At 50.7% G+C, this 20868-nt stretch overlaps 2 protein-coding genes across 4 annotated transcripts; one reads left to right on the top strand and one right to left on the bottom strand.

Moving 5' to 3' along the window:
• Positions 1 to 597: 597 nt before the first annotated feature.
• CCS (copper chaperone for superoxide dismutase) lies at positions 598 to 17032 on the bottom strand. Of its 3 annotated transcripts, XM_034645354.1 has the most exons (10): positions 16942 to 17032; positions 16532 to 16712; positions 16191 to 16291; positions 15772 to 15844; positions 10882 to 11019; positions 10487 to 10664; positions 9872 to 9932; positions 6288 to 6365; positions 6113 to 6216; positions 5675 to 5999 (listed from the first exon to the last, which is right to left on the bottom strand). In XM_034645354.1, the coding sequence occupies exons 3-10, from the start codon at positions 16227 to 16229 to the stop codon at positions 5846 to 5848; spliced, it is 825 nt and encodes a 274-aa protein (XP_034501245.1). In that variant the 5' UTR covers positions 16230 to 16291; positions 16532 to 16712; positions 16942 to 17032; the 3' UTR covers positions 5675 to 5845. The 3 variants fall into 3 exon arrangements, with proteins under 3 accessions (XP_034501244.1, XP_034501245.1, XP_002927843.1); XM_034645353.1 differs by lacking the exons at positions 16532 to 16712; positions 16942 to 17032 and adding an exon at positions 598 to 829 and having other exon boundaries at positions 5828 to 5999; XM_002927797.4 differs by lacking the exon at positions 16942 to 17032 and having other exon boundaries at positions 16532 to 16832.
• Positions 16490 to 20196, top strand: CCDC87 (coiled-coil domain containing 87). Its single transcript, XM_019808545.2, has one exon. It carries the CDS (start codon positions 16490 to 16492, stop codon positions 19073 to 19075), a length of 2586 nt encoding a protein of 861 aa, XP_019664104.1. The 3' UTR covers positions 19076 to 20196.
• The last annotated feature ends 672 nt before the right edge of the window (positions 20197 to 20868 follow it).

The following is a 20868-nucleotide window of genomic DNA, read 5'->3' as shown; positions in this document are numbered from 1 at the left end:
TGGCACAGCGGTTAGGCGTGTGCCTCGGCTCAGGGCGTGATCCCGGCGTTGTGGGATCGAGCCCCACGTCAGGCTCTTCCGCTATGAGCCTGCTTCTTCCCCTCCCACTCCCTGCTTGTGTTCCCTCTTCTCGCTGGCTGTCTCTATCTCTGTCGAATAAATAAATAAAATCTTTAAAAAAAATAAAAATAAAAAAAAAAAATAAAAGGTGTCCTCAAGAAACTGATTTTAGGGGCACCTGGGTAGCGCAGTTGTTATGCGTCTGCCTTCGGCTCAGGGCGTGATCCCGGCGTTCCGGGAATCAAGTCCCACATCGGGCTCCTCCGCTGGGAGCCTGCTTCTTCCTCTCCCACTCCCCTGCTGTGTTCCCTCTCTCCCTGTCTCTCTGTCACATAAATAAATAAAATCTTTAAAAAAAAGAAAAGAAAAAGAAACTGATTTTATGAGCCAATCACAGGAGAAAAAATATTGTTATGATTCCACTTACATGAGGTCCCCAGAGTAGTCAAATTCATAGAGACAGACAGTAGAATAGTATTTGCCAGGTGCTGGGGGAGGGGGAATGGGAATTCACAACAATGTGAACGTAGGTAAGCCACAAAAATGTACACTTAAAAATGGTTAACATAGAGGCCCCTGGGTGGCTCAATTGCTTAAGTGTCCCACTCTTGATTTTGGCTCAGGACATGATCTCAGGGTCAAGAGATCGAGCCCTGCCGTGGGCTCCCGGCTGGGCGTAGAGCCTACTTAAGATCCTCCTCTCTCTGGGCCGCCTTGGTGCCTCGGTCAGTTAAGCGGCTGCCTTTGGCTCAGGTCATGATCCCAGGGTCTGGCAAATAAATAAATAAATAAATAAATAAATAAATAAATAAATAAATAAATAAATAAATAAATAAATTAAAAAAAAAGATTCTCCTCTCTCTCCCTCTCCCCCTCCCCCCCCACTTGCTCAGGGGCATACTCTCTCTCTCTAAAGGAAAAGAAAAGGTAGGGTGCCTGGGTGGCTCAGTCAGTTAAGCGGTTGCCTTCGGCTCAGATCATGATCCCAGGATCCTGGGTTCCAGCCCCACGTTGGGCTCCCCGCTCATTGGGGAGTCTGCTTCTCCCTCTGCCGCTCCCCCTGCTTGTGCTCTCTTTCTCTCTCTCTCAAACCAATAAAATCTTTTTTTTAAAAAAAAGGTTAAAATAGTAATTTTGTTATTTTGCCCTAATAAAAAATGATTTTTAAAATTTTATTTATTTTATTTACTTAATTTTGTAAAAGATTTTTATTCATTCATTCATTCATTTGTAAAGATTTCATTTATTTGATAGAGAGGGAGAGCATGAGCAGGGGGAGCAGCAGGCAGAGGGAGAGGGAGAAGCAGGCTCCCCACTGAGCAAGGAGTCCGATGCAGGGCTTGATCCCAGGACCCTGGGATGGTGACCTGAGCCAAAGGCAGACACTTAATGGACTGAGCCTTCCAGGTGCCCCAGATTTTTATTTATTTTAGAGACAGAGAGAGCGACAGTGTGAGCACATGTGGTGGAGGAGCAGAGGGAGAAGGAGAGAGAATTTTAAGCAGACTCCACACTGAACACAGAGCACAATGCAGGGCTTGATCTCAAGACCCTGAGATCACCACCTGAGCCAAAACAAAAAGTCAGATACTTAACCAACTGTGCCACCCAGGTGCCCCTATTTTTATTATTTTTTTGAAGATATGAGAGAGAGAGGAGGAGGGGGGTCGGAGGCAGAAGGAGAGGGAGAGAGAGCCTGAAGCAGACTCCAGTGTAAGTGCAGAGCCCAAGGTGGGGCTTGATTTCACAACCCTGAGATCACGACCAGAGCCAAAACCAAGAGTCGGATACTTAACCAACTGCGCCACACAGGCGCCCCCCCCCACTGCCAATAAAATGATTTTAGATGCTAAAACCAGTAGGCAAATTCTGATGAGAAACCGAATGTTTACAGAGTTTCCAGGCAGCAGCTCCCCACAAGATATTTACTAACTGCAAAGGGAAAAATTTTAAGGTTACAGTGGAGAAACTCAGAAGACCCCCCCTAACCAAGTGATCCCATTAAACCACAGCAGTAATAAGATATGTCACCACAATGTGCTGAGAAAGGCACAACTTCACGTCTATGGTATTCAAGCCAAAGAGGCACAACCTCAACCTAATCACAAGAATATGTCGACAGACCCAACTGAAAGACAACCTACAAAATACCTGACCGGGACTCATCACAAGTATCAAGCCCAGAAAGTGAAGACAAGGAAAGTCTGAGAAACCGTCATAGACTGGAGACCAGAGAGACAGGACAGCTCAAAGCAATGTGCCATCCAGGATGAGATCCAAAAACAGAAAGCGATCATTAGCCATAAAGCTGGCAAAACTTGAATTCAAGGTCCGCAGTTTAGTTACTAGTCCTGTGTCAATGGTAATTAACTGGGTTTGATAACTGCACTATACTTAACATAAACTAACATCAGAAGAAGCTAGGTGAAGAGAACAGTGAACTCTCTACAGTCTTTCTTATGTATATGATTTTTAAATAGAAATATAATTCATATACCATAAAATTCACCCTCTTAATGTACAGTTCAGTGGTTTTTAGTATATTCACAGGGTTGGGCAATCATCGCCACCATATAATTCTGGAACATTTTAATCACCCCAAAAAAGCAACCCTGTACTCATTAGCTTCCAATTCCCTCCTTGCCCTAGACCCTGGTGACCACGAATCTTTTTGACTCTGGATTTGCCTATTCAAGACATTTCAAATAGAATCATACAAATAGGAGTGCCTGGGTGGCTCAGTCTATTAAGCGTCTGCCTTTGGCTCAGGTCATGATCCCAGGGTCCTGGGATGGCTTCCTGAGTCAGGCTCCCTGCTCATCAATCTTCTCCCTCTGCCTCTGCTGCTTCCCCTGCTTGTGCTCTCCCCCTGGCGGAGAGACCCGGGGGGTCAAAAGAAAGTGCCTGGGTTCCCTGAAATGCAGTGTAAAACCACTGGAGTTACACAATTGTGGGGCAGTTTGTGGATGAATAATTTTTATTTTAATAGCTGTGTATGTATGTTCTTTTTCTAGCAAGTTTCTATTTATGACAAATGAATCTCACTTTCCATACTTTACAACGAGAACCAATAGGGTGGTTAAGAGTACAGACCTGGAGCCAGACCACATGGGTCTGAACTAAGATGCTGCCACGTACTAGCTGTGTGACCTTGGGTGAGTTACATAACCACTCTGTGCTTCCATTTCCTCATCTGTAACATGGGATAATAACAGAAGCTACTGTGTAGTATTATCTTGAAGATTAAATGAATTACTGCATGTAGCAGTTAGAAAAGAGCCCCGGGGCACCTGGGTGGCTCAGTCGTTAAGCGTCTACCAGGGCGTGATCCCAGAGTCCTGGGATCAAGCCCCATGTCCGGCTCCCTGCTCCGCTCCCTGCTTCTTCCTTTCCCTCTCCCCCTGCTTGTGTTCCCTCTCTTGCTGGCTGTCTGTCAAATGAATATATAAAATCTTTAAAAAAAAAAAAAAAAGAAAGGAAAGAAAAGAGCTCTGCACTTAATAATCACTATGTGGGTATTAGCTAATATGATTAAAATTTCATTTTTAATTACGTTTCAAAGTGAATAAAAAATTTTTTTAAGTATTTGGTAAATGACAGTGCAGATGGGTTTGTGGATGTGGCAGAGATTGAGAGATAACACAAAAATGACTGAATTTGGCAAAGGTTTTCGAACTGTGCTCCCAGGAGCCCCAGGACTTTTGGGAAAGCCTTCATCAGGGCTGAACCTGTTTAGCCGCAGTTCCACATCTGCTTCACAGCTGGGCCTTCAAGATGTTTAAACTGTGTTTTGTGATTTAAAACTACAGTTTAAAATCTACATGGTTAGGGGCGCTGTGTGGCTCAGTCAGTTAAGCGGCTGCCTTCGGCTTGGGTCAAGATCCCGAGGTCCTGGGATCGAGCCCTGCCTCAGGCACCCTGCTCAGCTGGGCCCCTGCTCATGCTCTCTCTCACTCTCTCACAAATAAAAAAATAAAATCTTTAAAAAATAAAATAAAATAAATAAAAACTACACAGTTAAAGGGCACCTGGCCCAGTCAGTGGAGCATGCGACTCTTGATCTCAGGGTTGTAAGTTCAAGCCCCACGTTGGGTGGAGAGGTTACTTAAAAATAAAATCTTGAGGTGCCTGAGTGGCTCAGTCGGTTACGTGTCTGCCTTTGGCTCCGGTCATGATCTTGGGGTCCTAGGATTGAGCCCTGTGTCGGGCACCCTGCTCAGTGGGGAACCTGCTTCTCCCTCTCCCTCTGCCCCCCACCCCTGCTTGTGCTTGCTCTCTTTCTCTCAAATAAATAAATAAAATCTTAAAAATAAATAAATAAATAAAATCTAAAAAAACCCAAAACCTACATGATTAAGGGTTTAAAAGAGAGAAAAGCTAATGGGGATGTTGACTTTTCAAGAGTGGAAACGGAGTGGTAGGGTTTGTTAAGAGGTTTGGCCATAAGAGGGTTAAACCAGCTGTCATTCCAGAAGGAAGGTGAGAGGAGGTCAGGGGCTGGCTGTGGGCAGAGTCCATGAGGAGCTCCTGCCATGATCTGGGGTGGGGGAAGACAGCCTGGGCCCCAGGCTTAAAAGGGGGTTTGGTTCCCAGGAATCAAGGGACCTGGAAAGCAACCAGCATAGGTTGGCAAGACAGAGTAGGGTCCAAGGGCTGGGGCTGGACGCAGAGCCAGCAGACTTGAGGGAGAAACAGGCAAGCCTAGGGAATGGGAGCAGAGCCAGGCATATCTTCGCAAGGCCAGCTATCTGGAAAATCACCTGCCTCGTTCCAAGCAAACACGGTAAGGGGCAAAGTTTGTATTTTGACAGCCCGCTGTGTCATAAAAGCAGTTTTGTCATGGATGAGCAAGCTGGACAAAGTCCAGTGGAGGGTACGAGTGGGGAAGGGCAAGGCGGTAAGTGAGGAGGCCCAAAATCTCTGGCCCCACACATTAGTCCTTGGATACCGGCCATCCCTGTGAGAGGGGGGCTTGGCTGGGGCAGCCTCCAGGGGCCCCATTTGGCCTCAGAAGCACAGCTGTAGTTCCCTTAACGTCCTGCATGCCAGGTCCTGCGCCAAGCGCTTTGCTTATTAGGTTAATTAAGAGTCTTTTACTTGTGAATTAAAAAAATCAACTCAAGCCAAATTAATTTAAAAAGCAAGAGGAAGGGACGCATGGGGAAAATCCAGGAGTGTCTCCTGACCCCCAGGTCAGAAAGCAGCTGGCCTCAGAAAAGGCCCAGAGCAGGCACCCTGGAGCGCCCGACATTATCCAACTCGTAGGTTCTCCCTCTGCATCCGGCTCATCCCTCCCCTCAGCAGACAGGATTTTTCGGACACTCAGCTGACAAGGCAGGGAGAAGAGGGCCACCTGCAGCTCCCAAATTCCCATATTATAGGTCCAACCACAGGGAGAAACCAAAGTAGGACCTGCGCGGACAGCAACAGGAGTGCTGTGGTCCTGCACTGTAACCCTGAGGAGGAGGGTGCTACCCTCACGAGGTATGGAGATTTCAACCCAGTTTTGTTTGGCTCCAAAGCCAAGAGGTGGTCCTCAGCGGGAGGAGAGACGCAGAAGGACTGTGTCCAGCAAGCCCATAAAGGGACACCAGGACACGGACAAAACCCAAAGTTCCATATGAAAATAAAACTTTAATTTGCGAAGGGAACATCATAGCGACCCTTCACACACTGTACCCGAGTTCTCCTGGAACCCAGGCAAGCAGGACCTCCCTCCCCTCTCTCTGGACGCGGACGGTGCTCAGCTGGGAGAACAGTCACACACCCGAGGCTGAGGCCATGCTCAAAGGTGGGCAGGGGGCTTGGCTGGCTCCTTTCGTCCCTCACCAGCGATAGGCCGGCCTCTCTCCTCCCAGATGGTGAGGCCATCACAGGAGCAGATCTGCTTGGGGTTCTGGAAGAGGCCAGCAGAGCGTGCGATGATGCCACAGGCCAACCTGCAGAAGAACGTGTGGTCAGGAGCGGGCCCTGGGCACTGGTCTGGGTCCTCTGGGGTTGACCACGCACCACTGCCCAAGCACAGCCTCCTGCTGGGGGTGGCATCACTCACCTCTCTCCTGAGTTCCCCGTGACCTTGGATAAGGGATGGCCACCCCGGCCCAGGTCGTCTTCTCCCTCATCGATGACAAGGCTTCGGCCAATCACATCCCATACCTTTGAGGGCAGGTAAGAGCCTCAAACAGTGGACCTGTTAGGAGAGCTCCCCACCTTCTTTTCCACCATACCTTCAGCTGCTCATCCTCTATCCTAAAGCTGGCTCGGCCATCAGCATCAGCATGGACGTTCCCCAGGTCCCCACGGTGCTGCAATAAGACCGGGGGAGAGAAGAGGGGTGCATGAGGCACAGCTGCTAGCTTCTGGCTTCCCAGGATCCGACTCCCCTTCCCAAAAGTACCAATGTCCTCCTTTGGGCATAGTCTGGTACGATAAAGGGATGGCCTAGAACACCAGGAAGGCAACTGGAGACTCCCTCCCGGGAACCGAATTCCTGGACAGAGACTCCCTTCCTAGGAAGTCATGCCCACTGGGCCAGACTGTGTCTCCTGCAAGACCGTTGCCCTCCCTGCATCTCAGCCTCACAAGCTAGCCCGTAGCTGCTGCTTTGCAAGCCCAGTTCTCCAGGCTCTTGTTGACTCTAAGCCCTTGGCAGTCTTCGCCTGGGCTTAAGTTGGCCAGGCTTGGCTTCCTGACCATAGGAAGCAGCCAGCAGCATTCCCTGACTCCCAGCCTCCAGGAACAGACAGAAGAAACACACGGAGCAGGGGGCCTGTCCCACCCCCCAGAAGCTGGCCCTGCCTACCTTCTCCCTTTTAAGGCAATACAAAATGTCCTAACACATCTACAGAACACCTCCTACATCAGACATACACTGTCGGCATGGGGGTGGGGTACGCATGCAGTTCCCACCCTGGAGGAGCTCAAAGCAAGGTGGGGAGACAGACGCAGAACAGACCAGTGGTTATGAAACACAGACTAAGTACAGCAGCGGGTAGGTTTTCTGCTGACCGGACCTTACTGGCAAGTCACCGAGGCCCACATCCGTGCAAATACTGTCTCCAACCAGACACCTTAGGCAGGAGCAGGTGCCTATGCCAATGTGGGCTGGTGCACACGGCCCTGCTGTGGCGCATGGTCACAAAGCATGTCACTGTGTGACGGGGCGGGTGAGCAGCAAGAAGCGCCACTTCTGCTTTATCTGGTTTTCCAGAGAGACATCTGTTGCTGACACCTGACACTCTGTTACCCTGCATTGGCAGACTTTCTGGCAGAAAGATCAAGGAAGTGGAGGTGATACGGAGCCTGGAGGAGCATCTTCAGGACTGGGCTGCGGGAGCGAGCAGCCATGCAGTGTGGCTCAGAGGCATGACCCAGCAGCAGGGTCCTCTCCCTCCCCTGCACTTGGGCAGGCAGAACTGGGCTGCAGGGCCTTGAATGTCACACCAGGCAGCTGGGCTGGGCCTGTACACTGGGGAGCCAAAACCGGGCGTGGACAGGGGCATGCCACCATTACTCTGTGCTTTGAAGCAATCCCTCTAGCACAGTGCGTGAAGAGGAAGGACTGGGGGGCGGTGAGAGAAGACGAGGCACCCTGGAGATCAGTTAGGAGATGTGCAAAGGGACAACCAGCCTCTGGTGTAAATCCCCACACTGAATTCACTTCCAGCTGAGCAAAAGCAGAGGCAGAAATCCCAAAGGAACTCTTCAGGCATCATGTTGGCCTTGGCGGTCCAGATGTTACGCAAGTCTTCCTCCATCTCCATCAAGGACTTGGGAACGGCAGGGCAGCTGGCTCCAGCCCCTTCTGATTCCCTGCCCAGGCCACAGGAGGCCAAGGCACAGGTGGCAAGGCAGTCTATCACCCTTCTGATCTCAACTTCACAAGCGACACAGTGCTGCCAGTTCCCAAATGCTTCATTCATGCCTCGGGGGCTGGTTCATGCCTTGGGGGCTCTGCCTATGGAATTTTCTCTGCTGTGCCTGACATTCGCACTCCCTCTTCTTCACCTGTTTAATTTCTGTGCAGCACCTTTCACGGCTCGATGAGGACAACAGCCTCTACGGTGCACCTTTCCTCGTGCTTACATCCTTGTGAGCTCCTCCACTGAGTGTGGGCTGGACCTAGGGTCACTTGCTAGATTTGGTTACAAAATGAGAAGGGCTTGGCTCAGTCTTGGATGCCCTCTCTCACGCACTTGCTCTGAGGGAAGCCCAGCTGCTGTGTGGTGAGCCACCCTAGGAAAAGGCCCACATGGCAAAGGACTGATGTCTCTGGCCAACAGCCAGGGAGGACCTGAGGCCTACCAACAGCAACATGAGCCTTCAGATGCCGGCAGCCCCAGCCAACGCCTTGATTACAGTCACCCTAAGCCAGAGGCCCCCAGCTAACCTGCACCCAGGTCCCTGCTCCAGAGAAACCGAGAAGATGAATGCTTGTTGTTTTAACCCCCCAAGTTTGGAGTGATTTGATGCACAGCAATAAATTGTTGCTACAATGAGTGCAAACATAGCCCCGCACAGGGGACCCGACAAAAACTTGTTTGGCTTCTCCAACTTCCCAGGGCAGGAAGGGAAGGAGTCAAACTTCTGACCATTCAAAATGTCACAGAACTGTCCAAAAAATCAAGTATGTGAAGTAAGAAACATGCACCATAGGGGCACCTGGGTGGCTCGGTCCGTTAAGCATCCGACTCTCGGTTTCGGCTCAGGTCATGATCTCAGGGTCGTGAGATCGAGCCCCACATCAGGCTCTGCGCTGGGCATGACGCCTGCTTGGGATTCTCTCTCCCTCTGCACCGCCCCCACATGCGCTCGCTCTTTCTCTCTCTTAAATAAATAAATAAATCTTCAAAACAAAACAAAACAAAAAAACAAAAGAAGAAGAAAAAGCAGGCCTTCCGTAGTCCTCAGACCTTGCAGGCCCGAATCCTGCAGGACTCTACTAACATTTATTTGACCACCACTGACTGTTTTTACAATGAGCCTGCTCTTATGGCTACGAGAACTGGTTTTCCCGTCTCTGTGGCAGTATCACGTTTCTTGTTAAAAAACAAGTCTACCTTAGTTACATGAAATGATGTCTTGATCTGCTTCAAATTATCGGTGGAGAAAGGCTGGAGGTGTAGGTGAAACAGGACTGGCCAAGAGCTGGGCTGGCCAAGAGTTGGTCACTGTTGAAAGTGGGTGATGGGGACACAGGAGCTTGGGACAAGTTTCTGTACTTTGGAATGTTTGAAACATTCCATGCTGGATTAAAACATGAAAAATAACCAAATTTACCTCAGGAAAAAACTGAGTTAACTTACAGCAAAATGCAACATAACTAACAGAACAAGCCGTATGCAGATAAGCAAAAACCAAGGCGGCATGCCACTCACTGCCGACGGGAAGCAATCCTCTGATGAAAAGTGAAACTCTGGGCCAGGAGCTACACCTTCAGGAAAGGCCTTTTTAGTTCAGGTAAGATCGTCAACTTCCACACCTTCAGCTTCTCCAGGAAGCTTTCTCCCACTGCCCACAGCCTCGGGCTCAGGCCAGACCGGTGCTTATACTCTGGGCTCAGGGACTCCTACAGGCTCCTGCAAGGATCACCTCACTGCCCTGCAACCACGGGGTTCTCAGGGGTCTCCCTCACAGGACTGTGAGCTCCTGGGGGGGCAGGTCTCCACCACAGAAAGGGTTGATGTTTCTAAATGGAATAAAAGTGAGGGGACCCCACCAAAAAGGAATCGCTAAGGCCCTAGGAACAGCCTACTCTGCCTGAGGCTTCGGGCCCTCTCACAGCCTAAGCCTCCCCCAGATGGACACTTACCCGGTCAGAATCCTGAGGGCCCCCGTGAGATGCTCCATCAGGGTTAAAGTGGTCCCCACAGCTAAGAAGAAAAGGTAGCAGGTGGGCAGCAAGACACTGGCTCCCAGGCCAGCCGATGCACCCTCTCACTTTAATGACATTTATCTCACTCACTCACTCAACAGACTCACTCTGTGCCAGGCTTTGGGTTGAGGGCACCAAGAAGAATCCGATGTGGGTCCTGCCCTCAGTAAGCTTTCCAGGGAGACACAGATGAGAAAGCAATGAACTGCATCACAGCACAACAAACACCGTGACACAGGGACCTGCCCTTCTGTGTCTAGGAGTCACTTCCACCTCAGAGGCAATAAGGTGGCTACGGACAGGAGCATTAAGGTCAGATTTGGGTTCAAATCCCACCCCACCATTCACATGCCCTGGGGCCTTTGACAAGTCATTTAACCCTCGGAGCCTCCGTTTCCTCGTCTGTAGACTGGGCCTGGGTGTACATGCCTCACGGTACTTGTGAGGAATGAGCGTGAAAGTGTGTGCAGGTGGCTGAATACAGCCCCAGCACACCGCGGATGCATGAGTGGGGGGATGAAGATGCCACGGGGCAGGTTTCAGATGACTCACCTGTTGCAGTTCCCTGTGAGGTCCCCAAACTGATGGACGTGGAGTCCATGCAGCCCAGGCTCCAGGCCATCAATGGTCCCCTCGATGAGGCAGCGTTCAGGGGTCAGCTGCAGGAAGCGCACCACCCCTTGCACAGGACCAGGGCCCTCCAGAATGGCAACTGCTGCCCCCAGATTCTCTGCAAGGTATCAGATACCCGGGCTGGCTCGCCACCTCAGTGAGCCCCACACCTTCATCAGCCCAGGAAGGGAAGGGAGAGAGCTCCACATAACATTCATACCTTCCCCAAAGCCACTCGAACCCCAAGCCCCCAAATCCTATGGTTTAGATGTGTAGGAGCTCCAGGCCACCTCCCTTCCAGAGAGGCCAAGGCCAGGGCCATAGTGGCTACTCACGCAACAGGCCACTGCCCATGCCCTTGAGCACCGCCTGCCGCCCTGTGCCTTCCAGAAGGGCCTGCACCTCTTGGCTGGGCAGGGTGGTCTGCACCAGGACCATCTGGTTCTCCAACTGCACTTCCACACTCTGGACACCTGGAAGGAGAGAGAGGGGAGGAGGCAGCAGAGAGCTAACAGCCCGTGCTGGAAGCAGGGAAGAGAGAAACAGGTCATTCTCCTTCCTCATCTTCGCCAACCTTCCCATGGTCAGAGGCAAGCTCGGAAGCTGCCTTCTGGCTATGTGAGGCCCTCAACCTCTCCGAGGCCGTATCTTTATAAACAAAGTGGGGATAAGGCTCCCTTACCCCCAGGAGTGTTGTTTGTCCTTATTACACACAAGGCGTTCTTTATAACGTAAATAATTATTTTAAAAAGCGGGCCATCCATAAATAGCCCATTATTCACGATAGCCAAAAGGTGAAAATAACACAAATGCCCATTAACAGATGAATGGATAAAGAAAATGTGTATCCATTATTTCTGAGCCATAAAAAGACAGAAGGGAATGAATTGCTCATAATGCTACCACAGGGAAGCACCTTGAAAATATGATGTTAACGCCAGTCACAAAAGCCCACGTTAGGTGTTGCCATTATGGATGAAACGTCCAGAACAGGGAAACCTCTAGAGACAGAGAGTAGGTTAGTGGGTGGGGGGATCGGAGGCTGATAGCTAAAGCACACGATTCCTTCATGAGGGGCTGAAACGTACAAGTGAGAACGGTGATGGCCGCACAACTCGGAACATATTAAAAAGCACTGAACTGTACACTTAAAATAGGACTATTTTATGATATTTGAATTATATGTCAATAAAGCTGTTACACACCAAAAAGGGGGAGGGTGGGCTATCACCATCATCATGAGAGCTCACATCTACGGTACGTGCGCTGTACTTTTGCCTACCCGGACACTGCTCACCTTGAGAAGCAGCCCCCACCCTCCAGGCTGGGTTGGGACCCCCTCCTCTGTCCTCCTGTAGCAGCTTCCTCTTCCCCTGAGTGAACTCACGCTGCACTGATTACAATCCTCTGTGAGTGCGGGAGCTCTGTGTGGTCCACAGGGTCAGGTTCAAAAGTTACTGTGTCTCAATTGCCTGCCAAATCCCCAACATCACCCTGTGTGCAGAAGACTGCGAGATGATTCTGACACACGCTCAGCTTTGGGGGCCATCGAGCCAACTCAGAGAAGGAAGAGAAGGGGCTTCTCGTTCATTCAGATGTTCAGGGCTCCCAAGCCTTTTAAGAGAACTCTCCAACCCTTAGCCAGCACACAGGGGATGGACTGGGAATGATAAGGCTGCTCTCACCTGCAGGGCTTACACCATTCTATGATCTTAGCAAATGTGTTTGTTCCTCTGCAGGGTAAAGCCCAGGGGAGCTGTGGGCAGTCCAGAAGACAAAGGTTAAATAAGCCAATTCACGCTGTTGAGATGGTGCTCTGTGAACCGAAGGCTACACTGACTGTTGGCGTTCCCTTCATTTTGGTTTCCCTTCTCCATATTCTCTCAACAAATGTGTGCTGGGCATGGAGGCAGCCAGAGTCAGGAAAAGCACTGGTCCTTGTCCCAGTGAGCTCATAGGCTGTAGAAGCCAGGCTCTGCCTGGATTAACCATCAGGCAGAGACGGGAATAACAACCCCCAGGGTACAGGTAGCTGTTCAGACTCCTTCCAGCTCAAAAGGAGGCACCATTGGGAAATGCTATTGGGGGAGGCAGCACCTGAGAGACAGGAATATCTGGTGTGTGGTTACAAAAGCTCCTGCAGACTTGTTTCTTCAGATCCCTCTGCAGTGGCAGTGACACCGTCGGGGGAGGGACAGAATTTGCAAGACACCCACATACCTCCCCTGCACATACAGGGTGATTTTGTGAGAAGAAAACTGTCCAAGTTACCAAACTGGCCCTCACTTCACACAAAATTTTATCCTGAGTCACCAGGCAGCCTGCGGAGCGTGGGGGAACTCTGATGCCTCTAGAGATGCCTCTGGATGGCCATGTCTGCAAAGGGGGTCCAGGGAGGATGATGGAGGAACTCCTGTGGTCTGAGCCTCCAGGGGATGCCAAGAGCTGTGCTCTGCCTTACACGCATCAGGATGATGATACTGTCCTCATCTGGCAGGTGAGCAAATGAGGCTAGAGGGTGACACAACTGGCCTGAGGCCCCAAGCCTGGAAGGCAGCCTGTCCAACCCCAAAGCTGATGCTCGGTCTCCTCGACCCACGGACAGTAGGGTTGAGCTCCCAAGCCTGATGTTTGGAGGCTCCCAGGGCCCAGTGAAGCACACAGTATGAGAAACTTTATCTGCTCACCTCATTTAACAAGCAGACACTAAGCACCTATCACATGCCGTGTTCCAGGCAGTGGAAGCAGAGCAGGGAACAAGTCAGGCAACATCTCTGCCCCATGAAATAGCATGTGTTCCAGTGCAGGGATACAAATGTCCAATACACGCACAAGAGAGATGCAGATAGTGAAAGGTGTGATCAATGAAATAGGTGTTGGGGAACAAATGGGGGGCGAGCCACTTAGGCTGGTGAAGGAAGGTCTCTCTGAGCCCCTAAGCAAAGTCCTGAATGTAGTCAGGTAAGGGCCTTCCAACGCAGGACACAGTATGGGCAGGAACGACACTGACATGTACTAAGAAGAGAAGAAGGCCAGTGTGGCTAGAGCTGGGTGTAAAGAGAATAGTAAGACAGGGAGCTGTAAGTGGAGACGTCTCCAGTCAAGCAAGGCCCAACAGGAACCTGGATTTTCATTTTAATGCACTGGGAGGCCACTGGGAGAAGGCACAGTGTATAGCGGTTGAGAGTGCAGACTCTGGAGTTGAAATCCTGAGTTTGCCACATAGTAGCTGTGTGGCTTTAGACAAGTTACTCAACCTTTCTGCTGAGTTTTCTATTCAATTGCTTCATCTGCAAGTGGAGATACTACTCCTACCTACTTCACAGGGTTATTAAAGGCCTAAATGAGCAGGGCATTGATATTATCTAAGGTATAATTTTAAAAATCACTTTAGCTTTTGTATGGAAAAACTACTGGAGGGGGCGAAAGAGGCAATAGGAAGCCCAAAGATGAGGTTCTTGTGTGGGGCAGGGAGAAGGTGACTTGGATTCGTGTGAAGGCCAATGTGTGGAAAAAGAGAGGCTAAATTCTGAATATATTTTAGATATACAGCAGATAAGACTTTCTGATGGACTGACTCCCATGCAGGTGGGTTCCTGTTCTGGGGTCTCCTAAGAGCTGATTCTCTGCTCCTCAAGTGGGAGGGCCCCAGTGGGCAGCTCCCCGTAACTATGCACTTCCTGAACTCTTGAACTGTGCCTGAACCAAGAAGAAGGCTGGCTCCCTAGCTGAGCAAGATTCAGTGCGGCTGGTGCAGAGTGTGGCCAGGCCAGTCCTTGCTTAGCTCAAAGTCCAGTAAGAAAGAAAACATAAGGCCACAGGGAACTCTAGGGTGTGTGATAAGGGTTCAAGAAAGTGGGCCTTCGGGGCGCCTGGGTGGCACAGCGGTTAGGCGTCTGCCTTCGGCTCAGGGCGTGATCCCAGCGTTATGGGATCGAGCCCCACATCGGGCTCCTCCGCTGTGAGCCTGCTTCTTCCTCTCCCACTCCCCCTGCTTGTGTTCCCTCTCTCGCTGGCTGTCTCTATCTCTGTCAAATAAATAAATAAAATCTTAAAAAAAAAAAAGAAAGTGGGCCTTGGGCTGGGAGCTCCTCCCACTTATTCCTAGAGGAACAGAACCCTCTTCCCCAAAGCCCCAGGCCTCCTGAAGGGGGCACATTTCTCTCTTTCTCTCTCTCTCTCTCACTCTGCTTCAATATCTGTCCCCAAATGCCTCTGCCCAGACTGCCACCTGTAAGCCCTTCCTCTCATAATTTCTAAGTTTTAGGGAGCTCTCACTGCATGCCAGAGATTTTTCTAAAGTGCTTTACATGTATTTACCAACTTACTCTTCATGACAATCCTCCAGAGTAGCTTCCATTATCATGCCATTTAAACGCCAAACGGGCAAAAGTAGTAACATGCATGAAGTCTAAGTGCCACTAAGTGACAAAGAAGGGATTTGAATGCAAACAGTCTGACTCTGAGGCACATACCCTTATCCACTACTGGTGCCCTGTAACGGGCCAAGTGCCACCACTGTCCCAGCTTCGAACCCATCTTATCGCATCTCTTCCCAGAACTGCTCTTCCATGAGCAATGCTTGCATGCTCACCGTTACCTGAGGGCAGGGACTGTGTCTGAAACATTTGTGAACACTTCTCCCTAAAAAGCCCCCAGCATCTGGTCCATACCTGTTGAATGACTGGATGAACATTTAACAGGATCAAAGGAAGGCAGTTCACAGTGCCATGCTGGTGGCTCTGCCTTCTCAGATATTTCTATTGTGCAAGGTCACCTCCAGACCTGGCAGCTGGCTTATAAGAATCAGGAGCTGCCCAGGATGGAACATAGCCAGGGCTGCTGTTTGCTTTGTCAAGATTATGCTGCTTCGCAAGCAAGAGCTGCCTGCTATCCAGAGAACTCCCTCTGTAGGTGGGGCTATCTATACTCAGCCTAGCTCCTCACTCCCTGGGCACCTGAGATGTAAGATATCAGTGTGTCGGACCCTGTAGGGGCTCTGGCAGGACAGGCTTGAGATATGTACTCTAGGCTCTGTCTCTGGGTCTCTGTGTGACTCTGAGGACGTTCTTTCTTAGTCTCTGTGTGACTCTGAGGACATTCTTTGCTGTCTCAGGGTTTCAATTTCTACATCTGTAAATGGAAGTAGTGTTCTTGGTCTAAGAGATTTGCCGGCTCCTTCTAGACGCCTGCAGACTCTCCGCACAAGTTGCTCTGGCTCTTACCTGCCACCCCTTGCAGGGACGTGCGCACCGCGTCCACGCAGCTCTGACAGGTCATCTGCACTGTGAACTCCAGCTGCAAGGGAGGCAGGGACGGGCTGATGAGAGTCGGGAACCCCTCTTGCGCGACCCTGTTTCATTACCTCCCCTATGACCACCCCAAAAGGCCTGCGGAAACCCCCTCACGTGACCCCTTTTCAAGCGCCCTCATAATCACTCGTGACAGGTCCAAGACCAACCCCCCAAAACTCCAAAGTTAACGCCAAGGGCCCTCATACCTCATAGTCTCGCACCCTTTTCCCGCGGAGGCCCCAGGCCCCACCCCAGGTGCCTACTCCTTCCCCTTTTCCTGCGTTAACAATCACCCTAGGGGCCGAGGCTCTCTGCCCAGAGAGGCTCCCACACGAGGCCTCGACCCTCACCGTGCAGGCGGTCCCGTGGTCCCCGGAGCCCGTAGCCATCCCGGACCCAGTCACCGGCCGTCGGACCCGAACCGCTCCAGCGCTGAAGTGCAAACCCCTAACTGCGTCGCGGGGAGGCGGAGCTTCAGAAGCCACACTTTGCCCCGCCTCCTGGTGCGCGCGCACGTCAGACCCCCCCTCCCGACGCCACGCGTTAGAAGGCACTGGATGCGCAGGCGCACTCGGACCCTTCGGCCCCTGGTTGCCTTAGTAACGTCTTGGCCTCTTTTGCCCAGACCTCCCGCGCCGACAGCGCAAAGATGGAGCCCTATAAACCGGAACTCGAGCTCCAGCGCTTTTACCACCGGTTGCTGGGCCCGCTGTCGCTCTTCCCCCGTAAGGCGAGGCGCCCAGAATCTCAGAAGCGCCTCCCGCCGGAGGTCCCGCTGCTGTTGCCCTTGCCGGTCTCCCGGCTGACGATGGCGTCGTTGTGCCGCCAAGTGTCCAAGCGGCTGGCCAACAGTGGGCTGGCGGTGCGCGTGCCTAATGAAAGCCGACAACGTTTCACTGAGGTCATCCTGGACGAGCTAAAGTGCAGCTGGCAGGAGCCTCCCACTGAACCTAGTCTGAGCCACTTGAACAACCAGAGGCTGCGGAAGCGGCTCCTGGCCTACGTACTGCTCAGCAGTGAGCAGCTATTCTTACACTACCTGCACCTGCTGAAGACCATGTCGACCCGCAGAGGTGTCTTCACTGAATCAGCCATACTCACCCGTTTGACCACCAGCCTCGCCAGGGACTGCACAATCTTTCTTACCAGCCCTAAGGTCTATCGTTGCCTGCTCGCCGACTTCCTCGCCCTCCTGAAGATAGAACAGGCCCACGGTGGCATGCATAAGCTGCGCCCGGTAGGGCCTACTGGGGCTTTCAAGCTTTACCCTGTCCCGTGGCTTCACAGCGCCAGCTTTGCGCGAGTACCAAGCTGCAACCTCAACCTGAGCTACCTCATCCAACTCAGCCGCCCGCGGGAGTTTCTCTGTGAGCCTGAACTGGATCCAGTGAAGGAACTGAAGTCCATCCCCCAGCTGAAGAGGAAAAGGCCCCTCCAATGGTTGTCCTCCATGCAGAACAAGAGAGACAGGAACTTCAGTTCCACACAGATTGTGTCACTGCCCAAGTACTCTGTGACTCCCACCAGCAGGGCTCCCTCCACCTCCTCCCACTTGCCCCTCTACTCCCAGCTCCAGAGGGGCCAGTCCTTGCCCTCTCTGCGTGAGGGCTGGAAGCTAGCAGATGAGTTGGGCCTTCCTCCACTCCCCCCTCGCCCCTTAACCCCGCTGGTCCTAGTTCCCGAGAGCAAAACAGAGCTGGCAGGGGACACAGTGGCTGAGGACCTGAAGCAGATGATAAAGAACATGAAATTGGAGAGGACTCACTACTCACCACTGGACTCAGGCCTGCCCCCACTCCTGGGGGCCCTGACCCGCCGCCCAGCTGCAGCACATCGCATGCAGGAACTGCAGAGAATGCTGAAGAGCCTCGAAGAGGAAGAAGCCACTGGGCGGTGGGGCCTCCAGTGCCCCAAATCCTTTCCACTTCAACCACAGCCAGTGACTGTTACTTTGAAGCTAGGAAATCGGGCTGTGGTCCAGGCAGCTGCTGTGCAGATCTCTGAGAGAAACTTTCTGGATTCCTTCCATGTTGACAGGGCCGGAGTCCTATACAACCACCTGGCTGGTGAGCTAGAACCCAAACTTATCGAGGAAATGGATATCGATTTCTTTGTTGGCAATAACATCAGGGAGGTCTACAAGGAGTTGATGAGCCGTGTCTCTCTTGACCACTTCTCTTTTGACCAGGGACCCCTGATTGAGCCTGCAGCCAATAAAGACTGGTCAGCCTTCCTGTCCTCAGCCTTTCTACATCAAGAAAAACAGTATCACATCATCAATCCCAAGTTAGCTGGACTTTATCCCCAGAGAGCAAACATTTTACAGTCCTCTGATAAGGCAACCTCCCTCATGTCGCTCCAAACAGGCAAAGGCTGGGAGAAGTGGTCAAACAAAGTCTCATGGATGAACTGGTGGAAAACCACCTTGTCTGTGGGTGACTATTTCAAGTACCTCACCAACCAGGAGACAGATTTCCTCCATGTCATCTTCCAAATGTATGAAGAAGAGGTTCCTGTGGAGGACATAGCCCCTGTCAAAGAGTCCCTAAAGATTCAGTGCCCGCCTCCCTTGCTGGAAGATGAAGAGCCAGACTTTGTGCCAGGAGAGTGGGATTGGGACACAGTGCTAGGGCACAGGCTAGGAAATAAGAGGATCAGTCTTCTGGGAGAACCCTACAAAATCCCGAACCTACAGAAGCGTCTGGAGCGCCTGTGGTCCATGCTTGAGGTCCCCGACAAGGACCGGCTGGACATGGCCATCAAGTACAGCTCCAACGCCCGTCTGAGGCAGCTGCCTTCATTGGTGAGTGCCTGGGAGCAAGCCCTGAAGCCCATTCAGCTGCGGGAGATGTTGCTGGGGAGACTAGAATGGTTTGAGCGACAAGCCTCTGATCCCAACCGCTTCTTCCAAAAGACTGACGTGGGCCTGAGTCACTTTCTGGAGGAGAATCAGTTCCGAAACCGTCTACACAGGAAGATCAATCTAGTGCAGGCTCCTTTGGCTTCCCTCCTGGAGGAGATTGAATTAATCTTTGGTGAGCCAGTAACGTTCAAAGGGCGGCGATACCTGGACAAGATGAAGCATGACAAGGTGGAGATGCTCTACTGGCTACAGCAGCGACAACGGGTCCGCCACCTGACCCAGGGTCGGAAGGCCTCTCACCAGGCAGGGCTGTTCAAGAAACCCAGCAGCCAGCCTTTAATAACTCCTGGGAATACTCCCATTACTCAATGATAATTCCAAGTGCCCTCCCATCCCTCCCTCACCCCCATACACCCGGCAGATCCTCCAGACGTCTTGACCACTTCAGAAGACAAATTATCTGGGAGTGCGGGATTTGGGAACATTGTGCTCCCAACTACCAAGGGACCGAGACTAATACTTTATTTTGACTGTAAAGTGCTCATAAAAGAATCCCCAAGCCCAGAAACCCAATATTCACATTTATTTCAAGCCATTCACACCACAGCCAAAATCTCATACATCCAGAAAATTGAGACCATCTGTTGGATTTCATCGTAATGAAATGTCAGACGGAGGCAAACCTTCACCTTTGGAATACCCCAGCTTAGCATTTATCACACTACATTTAAATTGGCTGATTAGAGTCCCAAATCAAGAGGTTCTATGACATAATGCTTAAGAGCCAGGGCTCTGGAGTTAGACGGATTTAAATCCTGGCTTTGTAACCTCAGGCAAATTCCCTAACTTTCCTGACCCTCGACCATCATAAGATGAAGGGGTTGGGTCCAGGTTGTCACTTCCACTTCTAGGATCCTGTTGGTAGAGCTCAAAATTTGTATTACATTTTTACCAGTTAACGCAAGCACGTGGTACAGAGAACACAAGGGTATATACTGAAAAGGAAGTCTCCTTCCCGTCTCAACCTCCCATACCTCAGTTTCCCTCTCTGGGGAAGTGTAAACATCTACATTACTCAGCAGAAACAGACCATAAGCCATAAACATAGTACCTGAGCTCACTGAGTAATAGAATGTTAGGAGGTGATAAATACTGAAGACTAAAGAAAAAGGAGAGTAAGGTAAGGAAACAAAGGCTGAGGGATGTTGTTTTAATCAGGATGGTCAGTACAGGCCTCACTGGGAAGGGAAGGTTTGAGCGAAGGCCTGAAGGAGGGAAGAAGTGAGCCCTGTGGACATCGAGGATAACTTCCTTGACACCCACTACAAAGCGCTAGGCAGGCAGGTTCCTGGAGTGTGGCCATATGGGTGGAGCAGAGCAAGGGAGAAAGATGAGTCAGAGCGGTCATAACGGGATGCCAGGAGGCAGGTTAGATTATGTAAGGCCTCATAGGCTATTGTATGAACTAGTTCAGAGCGAGCCTATGCATATCTGAGCATGTATGCCTATGTTATCTATGCCTACGTATATAACTGCACCAGTAGTAGCACACCATACTGCTAGTTTGCCCCGTTTCTTATTTTACCTAACATTCCTGGAGCTCGTTCCATATCCGTACACATAGAGCAGCCTTATACTACCATGATAGCTATATAGTATTTCACTGTTTGTATTCTTTTTATTATTCAACTAGTCCCACCTTAATGGACATTTACAAACACAAAATGCTCTAGAAAACATCCTTGTTCATCTATTTAGAATGTGTAACTATTTCTATAGTTTAAATTCCTGAAAGTGGAATTACGTGTAAGCATTTACATAAGAGCATAAGCATTTGTAATTTTGATAAGATATTACTGATTGCCCTCCACAAGGGTGGTAACAATTTGCAGTATCATTAACGTTGCATAAGTGTATTTCTTTCCCCATTCACCAATAGAATGTTATCAAATTTTTTCAACCTTTACCATCTAGTAGGTGAAAAATAGTATCTCATTTGAGTTGTGTTCTCATTTCTCTTATGAGTGAGGTTGCATCTTTCATATGTTTAAAAGCTGTTTGTGTTTCCTTTTCCATAAAATGCCCATGTGCTTTGCCCACTTTTCAACTGATGTTGACTATCTTTTTCTTGATTTTTCAGAGCTCTTTGTATATTCGGGAAATAC

The sequence above is a fragment of the Ailuropoda melanoleuca genome, chromosome 16 (genome assembly GCF_002007445.2).
Source record: "Ailuropoda melanoleuca isolate Jingjing chromosome 16, ASM200744v2, whole genome shotgun sequence".
Taxonomy (NCBI): domain Eukaryota; kingdom Metazoa; phylum Chordata; class Mammalia; order Carnivora; family Ursidae; genus Ailuropoda; species Ailuropoda melanoleuca.
The sequence above is the reverse complement of the archived record's forward strand: the minus strand, read 5'-3'. Positions and strand labels throughout refer to the sequence as shown.

Excerpts from the sequence above, each read along its gene's own strand:
- CCS (XM_034645354.1), bottom strand. The coding sequence starts at position 16,229 with ATGGCTACGGGCTCCGGGGACCACGGGACCGCCTGCACG. Across the intron at positions 9,933-10,486 it reads CTCACAGGGAACTGCAACAG|CTGTGGGGACCACTTTAACC; the intron begins GTGAGTCATCTG and ends TTTTCTTCTTAG. Across the intron at positions 6,000-6,112 it reads ACGGGGAACTCAGGAGAGAG|GTTGGCCTGTGGCATCATCG; the intron begins GTGAGTGATGCC and ends GTTCTTCTGCAG.
- CCDC87 (XM_019808545.2), top strand. The coding sequence starts at position 16,490 with ATGGAGCCCTATAAACCGGAACTCGAGCTCCAGCGCTTTTACCACCGG.